General features: G+C 34.5%; 1 protein-coding gene across 1 annotated transcript; it reads left to right on the top strand.

The window, feature by feature from the left end:
• Positions 1-2445: 2445 nt before the first annotated feature.
• Positions 2446-10951, top strand: LOC122308314. The gene is made up of 10 exons (XM_043121570.1): positions 2446-2565; positions 2992-3176; positions 4379-4954; positions 5146-6324; positions 6420-6744; positions 6865-7123; positions 7210-7426; positions 7729-8099; positions 8224-8361; positions 10596-10951. Exons 2-10 carry the CDS (start codon positions 3066-3068, stop codon positions 10597-10599), a joined length of 3180 nt encoding a protein of 1059 aa, XP_042977504.1. The 5' UTR covers positions 2446-2565; positions 2992-3065; the 3' UTR covers positions 10600-10951.
• Positions 10952-11854: the final 903 nt, after the last annotated feature.

Here is an 11854-nt window from a genome sequence, read left to right as displayed (position 1 = left end):
TGGATTAGAGAGAGAGTGTGTGTTAGAGTGAGAGATGGTTAGAGAGAGAGTAGAGTGAGAGAGAATTAATATTTTTGCTCTCTCCATTGATTTTGGTAAGGAAAAACTCTTTTTTCCTTTAAATATTTTGCAATTTTATGATATTTATTTTGTATTTTTTTATATATATGTCTTTAACTAACTAGTGTTGTGATTTTTTTGAAAGATTTGTTGTTGTGACTTGTTCAAAACTTGTGATTTGTAAGAGGATATTGTGAGTGGTAGGTATATTTCTAAACTTTATTAAGATGTTTATATATTTTGTTGTGCTTTTGTTGTGGATAATGATGAATATTTTGATGTGTATAATGTATGTTGATTGTGAATTTTGAAGGATTAGATATGGGTATAATATTGTGAGTTGAGTAGTAAATTTTGATTGTATATATTGTGAATATATTTTGAATTGGATATTGTTGATGAATTAGAAGAAATTGAATTGTTTATTTTGATGAATTAAAAGTAAATCTTTGTGATATGGATTATGTAATATGATGAATTAAAATAAAAAATTGTGTTGTGTGTATGCTTATTCTTAAAATGAAAATATAAATATTTGTGTATATTTATAGATTAAAATGAATATGTTTTACAATTGTGTATGTGAATTGAAGCATATGTTGTGGTTATTTTTTTGTGACTATGTTTTGGTATTTGTGAATTAGTTATTATTGTGTATATGTATATGTGATTTGTGAATTAGTTTAGTTTATGAGAAATATGTTTATATATTGTGAATTTGTGTATTACAGTATTTATTAAAATTGTTGGAAATATGTAAAATATTGTAAATTTAGTTGTGAATATGTTTATATATTGTGGAAATATATGATATCATTTTGAATAAATTTGTGAACTTTTATTGAATATATTGGGAATAATTTATTAAATTATGCAACATGTTATTAATTTAATTTTTATTTGTATTTCTTTTAAATGTTACTTATTTTGCAGCATTTTTTTTTAATCAAATGAGTATATGAGAGCAAGACAACAAGAGTTGGACTATCTCTTAGAGCAACAGTCTGATTTAGAGGTACGTTTACAAGAGCAACATAGAGACCAGGAGGAAAGAATGTGGAGTGAAGTTTAAGAACAAATGCAGAGGGACATGAGAGTCCAGATAGGGCGTGTTATGTCACTACAGTAGAATCGCGGTGGGCGAGGAAAGAAGAAGAAATGAAATCAATTCAGTTTTTTCATTGTATAGAACTTTTAATATCTAATTTTACAACTATATAAAACATTGTTAGTTGTTAATTTGATGGTGTAATATGATGATACAATTTGTATATTTTTTAATTTTATGAAAATAATATTTTTGATCTATACGTTCGAATATATATAACAAACGTTCGAATGTAATTACACAAAATAACAAAATAACGTTCGAATGTACGACCCAATGTTCGAATACATTCACTCTCAAAACGAACACAACGTTCAAATGTTTAAAGGATTTACGTTCGAACATTTTGTTAGACGTTCCAACTTAAATATGATACGTACGAACTATAACCAATGAATGTCAAATTTTCTCATTCGAATGTCAATCAGTCGGGTTAACGTTCGAACGCTCTGTTGGAAGTTCTAACGTTACATTTTGTGACAGATTTCAACTGTCACAAAAAATCCCACATTCGAACGTGACATCAAACGGAAGACCTCCAACCGTCACTAAAAATGTTTTTTGTGACGGTTGAATAGTAAACTGTCACTAATTGTTTTCTGTGATGCACATTAGGTGACGGTAGTTGTGACGGTTTCGAACCGTCACCAAATGTCTTTAGTGACATTTTGGTCATTTTTTGTGACCTTTTTCTCTGTCACAAAAGACCAATTGTGTTGTAGTGAGTTTATCCTTTTATTTTGACTGTTCATATATTTAATTTTTTTAAATTTTTTTCTTTAATTAATGATTAAGTAAGTGATTTTTAGTATTGGTGTAAATCATTTTTTCATTTATTTTTCATTTTTTACACATTTTTTTATCATTTTAAAAAATAATAAAATTATTATAAAATGCTTTCTTACTAGAAAAGAAAGAACGCCCCTGAAAGAGTACCGCTCCAAGTGACTACTCATTAATTTTATTTTTTAAAATTTTTTTACTTAATAATTAAGGAAGTAATTAGTAATGTATTGATTTTTTTTTATATTTTTTAAAAATATTTTAAAATAATAATAAATAAAAAATTGAAAAAAAAAAAAGAAAATAGTAATTTTAGCCCGGTGGTAATTGCAGCGGTTAGCGACAAGCAGCATGACAGCTCTTTTCTTAATTATTAAGTAAAATGAAAACATTGAAAAAAAAAAAAAGGGAAAACACAATTTGGCAGAAAAATTGTGGGAGCATGGTATTTCTCTTTAATTAAAGCATCTGCTTTTCTCGCTTTGGGCATTCATTTTTACGTCCTTCTACATGTGTCATGTCCGATGTTCGTCTCCATTTATAGATGATCTTTACTTAAGGATGCACGGGACTTTTATTATAGCGAAACATCTGACATACACTATCTGATCAGGGTAAACATTTTTCTGCCTGTTTTTGTTCTTGTTTTCTTGTTTTTGTTTTCTTGTTTTCTGCCTGTTTCCAGTGGCAAGTCTTCTCTACCTATGTTGTAACGAAGCGTTTTATGAGATGCCCGCCTGCTGTTCTTAATATATGAGTAATATTATATACTATATTATTATTGTATTTGTATTTCACTATATATGATATGGCGTATTTATCGTCACTTGATGATAAAAAAATATATAATAAATCATTATTTAATAGTAGTAAGTATGTTACATCTTATTTAATAAAATACAAGTGAGATAATAATATAATATATAAAACTTTTTACTATATTATTATCTTACTTACATCCTATTAATTAAGTATATATTTATATGTATATTTTAAATTCATGCAATGTTGCTTACAAAAAAAGCTGTGTCTTCCTACAGGCTTTAATTGCCATGCATGCATTGAATGTTGATGAGTACTGTCTTTTAGCAAATTGACTGGCGATACAGAAGTCATGGAGAAGAAAGTTTCCAAGAAGGAAGGACTTGGTGGCAAAAGCTTATTGGACATAGTTTTCTCATGGTCTCTCGAGGATGTTATCAACAAAGATCTCTACAGAAACCAGGTTTGTGTTCTTTCTATGTAAGAGTATTGTAGTCACCTCAACAAAGTTAAAATTTAATTAAGATACACAATAAGTTATTGTAATAGTCTCAACAAATGATAAGTAATTATAGCTCAGGACTTTATTACATACAGTTGATAAATATAGTCGGTATGCAGTCGGCTGTATATAATGAATAAAAAAAAATTATAAATTTTTTATTTTATATTCAGGGGGACCTACATGAATAAAAAAAAGTTATAAAAATAATTTTTTTTTTTCATGTAGGTCTCGTATTAATTTACTTTTTTACAACCAACTGCACACCGACTATATCTGCCGACTACATCTGCCGACTATAAAAAGTATTTTTCTATAGCTCAAGGCCATTTCGTTGGCCAAATCTGGCCAGCATAACTATTATTCTCAAAATAAAATAATAACCTTTTTTCATTACTTTAATCTCAGCGCAAGAAGGTCTCAGTGCAAGAAGAAAATGGCTGATTCTAATACCCTGTTCTGAAAGTTGCAACCTTAGAATAAATATTAATAGATTTGGAAAGAATAATGAATAAATATTTAAATTATAGAATAAATTATATTTAATATAACCATAAACTTTAATACAATCATATATCAATTGAAAAAATATAACCATTGTAAAAAAAAGACCGTTAGAAAATTTTATCTATTGAAATAATATAAACGTTAGAAAATTAATGTGTGATTTGTTAATAATGAATTAATATTCAAATTGCAATTAAAATTAAACTAATGAAAAGTTCAAAATCAATATTTTAATATAATAGTGATAGATTTGTTAAGTTTATTATTTGGTATTGTAAAAAGTGGTTAACTAAACTTTATAAAAGTGAATTTTTTAGTCAAATTTTAACTAAAATTTGTTGAGGCCACTACTCTTAATAGTTATCTTATTAAAGCATATACCCTAAAAAGCTGTTATCTTATAAATCATATATGCCCAGGATAAGACTTATTTTATTGGAATACATATTTTATTATTACAAGATTATGTGCATACTCATCTATCCTAATTCCTAAATACACGTCATCAGGCATTGTCAGTCCTCCATCAAAGAAATGCTTTGCCATGGCGTTTAAGAAAATTAAGAATGCTCCTGCATTATTGAGATTTGACATGAAATTGATGGGAAACTAGGACACATTTCTACTGATAAGTACTGTGACACATTCAATGACAGGTGAAAACGATCCCAGATACATTCTTATCGGTGGAAGACTACAAGAAGTCATTCATTTATCCACTACTTGAGGAAACGCATGCCGATTTGTTTTCAAACATGACAACCCTGTTTCAAGCACCTACTCGTGAAATACTTGATGTTGAAACATCCGAAGCTTTTAAACCTCCCGAAGACTTGTTTTACTGTATCACATTGAAGAAGATTGCCAATGCTAAGGAAGCTGTAGGAAAATATATTCCCCAATTTGGTGATCTTATTGCCTTGACAGATGTCAGACCTATGAGCATTGATGATTTGAACAGGCCCGGAAGATTGTATCTTCTTGCTTATGTTGAATGGGCAACAGAAGAAGATTATGTTCAACAACAGAATTTTGATGATCAAAGTTTGGATATGATCAAGATACTGGCATCAAAGCCCATTTTCAAAGAACTAAACTTGGAGGAGAAGAAAGAAACACTTTTCGCAGTTTATCTTATGAACATGATTACAAATATCCGTATATGGAGAGCACTGAGCTCGGGGCTGGATGGGGGAAACATTATTAAGGAAGTGCTGCAAGCCAATTCAGCTGTAAGAATTATAACTCATTTTGTTCTTCACTGTCACGCACCATATATTACCGAATAATTTTTATGTTTGTAGATCTTGCAGGATGAAAATTGTCAGCTTTGTCAATTTAAGCAGTATTTGTATTTCTTGCTATTCGAGAATGACAAGCCAACTCACTGACTTGGGTTTTCTAATCCATTTTATGTTTGCAGGATGAAAATTGTACGAGTGGCTTTTTTAAAGGAAAATGCAGTCTCGTTCCTTCTTATCTAGGGGATGCAATCTGTCCTTATAATCTAAATGACTCTCAACAAGACGCGGTTTTGAGTTGTGTTGATATGAGGAACTGCTATCATCAGAATACTGTCAAATTGATATGGGGCCCTCCAGGGACCGGGAAAACAAAGACCATTGGTTTCGTACTATTTTCCCTCCTCAAATTGAAGTGCAGAACATTAACATGTGCTCCAACTAACATTGCAGTTCTGGAGGTTACAAAACGGCTGCTGAGGTTGGTTAGAGAGAAGCAGACGCCAGAGAATGACAAATATGGGCTTGGGGATATAGTTTTATTTGGGAATAAGAAGCGAATGAAGATTGGCAAGCACGATGATCTTCTTGATGTGTTTCTTGACGATCGTGTTAAAACGCTTGTGAATTGCTTTCTTCCCTCGACTGGATGGAAGAATTCCTTAGAATCAATGATATCTTTGCTGGATGATCCTGAATCGCAGTACAATAAATACTTGGAAAACAAAAAGAAAGATGATAATGGGGACGATGATAAGCTCCAAGAGGAGAGTGACAGCAATCCATCAAAGGATGATGATGTTCCTTTGACATTTGAGGAGTATTTTAAGCAAACATGCGAGTCCCTGGAGCTTTGTATGGTTAATTTATATACTCACTTGCCAACTTCTCTAATCCAGTTAGAGGTAGCAAAGAACATGATCAGAGCTCTGGGCTTGCTCAAATCTCTTGAAACTATGTTGGGCGGTGCCCATGTAGCCAATGAAGGGTTAAAACAAGTTCTCAATGATATCAAAGACAATGGAAGCAGCGTGGGTTGTTCTACAATGTGGAGTACCACGAGGAAAGAATGCCTGCAGTTACTGAGATCTCTTCCTCTGACATTCTTTCCACCAGATATAATAGGGGTAGGGGAATATGCCATAAAAGATTTTTGCTTGGCAAATGCGTGCCTGGTGTTCTGTACTGCATCAAGCTCTTGCAAATTAAACACCGTAGATGAACCATTGGAATATTTACTCATCGATGAAGCTGCTCAACTTAAGGAATGTGAATCAGCCATTCCTTTACAGCTACCTGGTCTGCGTCATGCAATTCTCGTAGGGGATGAGATGCAGCTCCCTGCTCTGGTTAAAAGCAAGGTTTTCATTTCTTCATCATTAGTTCCTTCGTGTTTGCAACCTATGAACATATGATACCACTTTATTTAACATCTTCTGAACTTGCACTTGTTTAGATATCCGAGAAGGCTAAATTTGGAAGGAGTTTGTTCGAAAGATTGGTCGTGTTGGGGCACCATAGGCTCCTTCTTGATGTCCAGTACAGGATGCATCCATCCATCAGCTTATTTCCAAATAGGGAGTTCTATTTCGGCCGGATTAAGGATGCTCAAAATGTTAAACAAAGAAGCTACGAGAAGCACTTCCTTCAGGGCAAAATGTACAGCTCCTACTCTTTTATAAGTATAGCTCATGGTAAGGAGGAGCGTGGTGACAGTCACAGCTCAAAGAATGTGGTTGAGGCTGCCGTGGTCTCTGAGATAGTTTCCAAGCTTTTTAAACGTAGGTTTTGCTTCTTCTGTTGTCCAATTAATTGAGGTTTTTATTCATACAAGAAAAGAGATATTGCTGCCAGAAAAGTATAATCTGAATCCCTTTATATCTTTCCTGTTTCTCCCACAGGATTCCTTGACACAGGGAATCGTGTTAGTATAGGAGTCATATCCCCATATAAGGCTCAAGTTTATGCAATTGAAAAACAAATCGGAGAATACAAAAAATATACAGATAGCGGCTTCTCTGTGAGTGCTCGCTCTGTGGATGGATTCCAAGGAGGTGAGGAAGATGTGATAATTATTTCTACTGTTAGATGTAATGGGAATGGATCAGTAGGTTTCGTTTCCAATCGACAAAGAGCAAATGTGGCACTGACACGTGCCAGGTAATTACTTCTTGTATTACATACAATGTGATAATTATTTCTACTGATAGTTTTGCAAAGTCAAAAGTAACGATTTCATTCTGTAGGCATTGCCTTTGGATATTGGGAGATGAGTTTACTTTACTCCACAGTGGCTCTGTTTGGAAGAAATTAGTACTTGATGCCAAAGAACGGGACTGTTTCCATAGGGCAGATGAGGACAAGAGCTTGGCTCAGGCTATTGTTGCTTCCCTGGTGGAGCTTGGCCAGTTTGATACCTTACTCCATAGCGACACTCTGTTGTTCAGAGAGGCTACATGGAAGGTACATCCCATGTCTTCAGTTGTTAATAATATAATAAAAGAAAATGATATTCTTTATTCTAAGATTGTTATTTCCAATCACACCAGTTGAAGTCACTTAAATAGCACAACATCAGCTGGTGTGATTGGAGATAACAATCTCAGAATAAAGGGTAGGTATTACTCTATAATGAAAGCCTACTAATGTCAGAAGCAAAAACTGGAAATATGACTCTATAAACGCTTGGAATTTCGACATTGTAATGGGGTTGAATTGATATGAACATATATGGTGAGATTACTAGTTCCTTAATTGAAATATAGGTTTTCTTCGACAATGCTTTTGGAAGATCTATGGCTAGAATAAGAAATGCAAAGATATGCAAGGAAGTGCTTTCTATGTTGACAAAGCTTGCAAGTGGTTGGCGTCCGCCTCAAGTGGAGAAAGCCCCCGTCGCCCTTCCTGGGAGGTCTTCTCAACTATTAGAGATGTACAAGATCAAAGGGCAGCGGTGCCTGTATCTGCTTTGGACAGTAGATATAATCAAGGAGGACTCAAATTACATTCAGGTTATGAAGGTTTTTGATGTTGTGCCACTATCTGATGTACTAAAGCTAGCAAAGCAAGTTGATATCTTGTTTAGAAGTTATACAGAGGATAAGATGCAACGCTGCAAATACAGATGTGTTTTGGGGTATGAGTTTAACCCTGAATCTGCTTTCAAAATATAAGAGAATTAAGCATAGAACCGGGACTAAAGTAGCCAGATGTTCCAAATCTGATCCCACCTCTAACCACTTTGGTTGGTTTTACTACAGGAATTTGATTGTTCCAATGAGATGGCCTGTTGACACAAGTAGTTGTGCTGAACCCGTTGATGCGTTGTGCCTCTCAAGAGCATTATCGTTGCTCAGTTTAAGGGAGGAGCCAGAAACATCAACAGCATCAACTTACAGGTGAATGAAACACTGGCACAAGTCTTGTTAAGTTTAAATATTTATTTATTAAGAGTAATGGTAGGTACATGTTTTAAATAGACAAGTTTTATTTTTTGTAAAAAAGTAAATTCCACTAAAAAGAGTTCTTTCTTTTTTTTAATTTTTTTTTATACTTTTTAAAAGTGAGATATACTTTTTTACAGATATTTATGTAAGAATTATCTATTTAGAACTTGTACAAATAATCTCTCTTTTATTAAACAAAGGCAATTTCTCCTCAAAAAGATTTTTATTTGCAAGTCCTTTTTGATAAATCAAACACAAGTGATGTAAAAGCTTGCCAAATCAACTAGAAAAGATAATATTGATATTTTGACTTTTTTTTTTTAATGGTAATAATAAGTCCGTGGCTCTATATGTAGGGCTGTTCAAAATCCGGCCCGAACCGATTCCAGTTTTTTGGCCCGGGTCAAATCCGAGCTGAAATCCGGATTTGAAAAACCGGATTAATCCGGTCCAAATCCAGAACCCGGAACCCGGGTTTTATAAACTAAAAAAAAAAAAAAACCCTACTTCTTCTGTTCTTCTACTTAGCGCCGCCCCCCCCCCCCCCGGATTCAGATCTCTCTCTCTCTCTCTCTCTCTCTCTCTCTCTCTCTCTCTCTCTCTCTTCAAGCGCTAACGCTTTTGTTTTGTCCGGAACCTAAATTTGATCATGCGTCTCACCGATCATTTTCTTTTGATCGCACGGTTCGCCGAACGGTGGAAGTGCTTTCGTTGGCAGCTAAGTTGATTTTGGGTTTTTTTTTTTTAAATATGTTTTCATTTTTAAAATTATTACTTTTTGCTCTTGATCCCTTTCTTTGGTGTTGATTCGTTGTTTTATTGTACCTTGATCTGTTGTTTTTTGTGATCTCTGTTTGGTTGCTGTGGTGAAAAAGAAAATGCCGAGTAAAAGAAAATAAAGGCAAAAAGGGCAAAAAAAAAAAAAAAAGTTGTGGGTACGGGAAATAATATTATTTTTCAATGTTTACCCATTTTTCTTGATGTCGATCTTGGTCCTCTGGGCTAAATCAGTTGCAGCTAAGTTGTAGAGATAGAAAGATTGTGCATCAGAATGAAATTGCATGTCATTGCGTGTCTTGTATTGAATATTGCAATAAGACTTTTCTGAGTGATTATTGGAACGCCCTTTTGGCATGCTTGCGTATTTGTTGGTTTATAGAAATTGCATTTTGCCATGCTTTGCATATGGAACTTGCACCAAATGCCATTTGTTTGTTAAGCGGCACATAAATTTAATAGTCTTTTTTTTCAACCAAAAGGCAATAGTAACTATCAAAAAGTAACTTTTAACTTAAGTTGCAACTCAAACCCAGAGAGAAAACAACCAAAATGAGAAACAGAGTAAAAAGACTTGGTGATTCTCAAAATCAGTCTCCCAACTAATATTCTTATGAACAATTTATACTTTTTTGTTATTGGTACCGAATGTCTAAAAACGACGTCGGCCGGAATTAATGAACAATTTATGTGTTAGTTTTGAAGTAAAATGACAATAGCTTTTTTATTTGGTTATTGTTTTTGGCCAAGCCTTTCATTATTTGGTTAGTTATTCAGTGTTCTTCTTCCGAAATATCGCCCACACCAGAGCCATGAATATGAGGTATGAATGGTGACTGATTCTCTATGTTTCTTTGTTTGATGGGTATTGAGGATTTCGTACGGTTGTCCTTAAATTGGAAACAAGTGTAAGCTTTGGGTGTTTGAGGAAGTGTCTTTGCGCCATGATGAGACATTGGTTTTTCTTTTCTTTTTTTCATGTTGTTTTTGGTTTGTTCCATGTTTAGTATGTTTCATGTTTGTCAGTTTAAGAACTTTATGTTAATCTTGTTTATTAAAATGCATTTCATATGGAAAATCTCATCTAGTTTTGGATGGAGGGAGGATTTCTTTGCATGGATTACATGGACATTAAATCTGATTGAATGTCCAATCGTCAATGGACACTTGGAAGGTTGATTTTTATTAGAGGAAGCGAGCTTCCTCTCTTGGACAAAAGGCATTGATTTTATGTTTGTATTTGTGTTAGGTATATGAACCTGAGAGTAGATTCATTTTTCCTGCTATTTTTGTAATGTGAGTAATTTGAAAATACTTTGGTGTTCTTCTTCTTCCTCCTGTAATTTAGTTTGGCGTTTAGCATTTATAAGTGCCATCATGTATTCTGTGTTTACTCGATTGTTTTACAGGTAGCCTCAAGTGTCATCTATGGCTTCCTTTAGAGTGATAATGAATGATGTTGGCAATTCCAAACCATCGTATAAATGGCGAAGAGTATTGCTCAAAGTGATGGTTATATATCTTTTATGTTTAAGTAGTGGAGTATACATGTAAGTGTTAATGGGGATGGTGAAAATAGACCCATCGCAGAAGATCCAAATGGAGCAGTGAAGAAGGATATCTGGATTTGGCAGTGTATCGCAGAAGCTCTTATGGTTGAAATGATGATACAAAGGCTTGTAATTTTTTATTTTGTAATGTAATTAAATACCAAATAATGTAATATGAAGTGGGTTATAAATATTGAATTTCTATTTTTTAGATGTATTTTGTGACGCCCCCAAAATCCCCACGCACAAACGTAGGGAAATCGAGACGTCCGGATGGTGACAACCCGAGTCACCACCCTAACGACGAGTGCCAAGTGTGTGCAAAAGCAACATATGTGTACAAAAAAACACACAGCGGATAACGAAAGTCATATAACTAAGTACTAGAATTTTTTCTTAATATAAAACAAGCTCTTTAAAACATACATGAATAAAATATTACAAAACACGAATATAGTTTTAAACCAAACTATAAAGCATAACTTCGACTCAAAACTCCGACGGAGCCGCATCCTTGGGCTCAGCCTCCTCCTCCTCCTCGAATCCTGCACCAAAATCTACGGAACCAAAAATGGTACCGCGGGTAAGTAAAATCCAAACACCACCAGATAAAAGCATATAGAACTCAAACAATATGCATGAAGTATGCCCAAAGCACAAAACCCATAAAACATATTTTTCCACACACGCCAAAAAAACCATTTAGCCCAAAAACACATCCTTTCCAAATATCACGCCAAAAGTCTCATTTGGCTTTTATCCATCTCAAACCATTATCCATTTTATCTGTATGCACCATGACCTCCCCTAGGGGTCATGCGCACACCCTGGCTCCAGTGCCACACCGCAGAGTACCACCACTCATGTGACACCTAATGAGCGATGCCCAGTTCCATGCCCCGCGCGTTCGTAGCCAAGCATCCTCTAGCCCTCGCCAGCGAAGGGCCACGGAGTCGATGCGTAGAGCGATGCCCGGTTTCGCGCCCGACGCGTTCGTAGCCAAGCATCCCTTAGCCCCCGCTCCCGTCGTCGTCCAGCGACAACCCAGGGGGCATCACTCAGTTTATTCCACTCCCGAGTGACCAGAGGAGATCCACCGAGATAATACCCCATCCCGG

Source organism: Carya illinoinensis, chromosome 4 (assembly GCF_018687715.1).
Source record: "Carya illinoinensis cultivar Pawnee chromosome 4, C.illinoinensisPawnee_v1, whole genome shotgun sequence".
Taxonomy (NCBI): domain Eukaryota; kingdom Viridiplantae; phylum Streptophyta; class Magnoliopsida; order Fagales; family Juglandaceae; genus Carya; species Carya illinoinensis.
This window is presented reverse-complemented; position numbering and strand designations above follow the sequence as displayed.

Coding starts and splice junctions, on each gene's coding strand:
- LOC122308314 (XM_043121570.1), top strand. CDS start 3,066: ATGGAGAAGAAAGTTTCCAAGAAGGAAGGACTTGGTGGCAAAAGCTTA. Junction 3,177..4,378: donor AAGATCTCTACAGAAACCAG/GTTTGTGTTCTT, acceptor ATTCAATGACAG/GTGAAAACGATCCCAGATAC. Junction 6,745..6,864: donor AGTTTCCAAGCTTTTTAAAC/GTAGGTTTTGCT, acceptor TTTCTCCCACAG/GATTCCTTGACACAGGGAAT.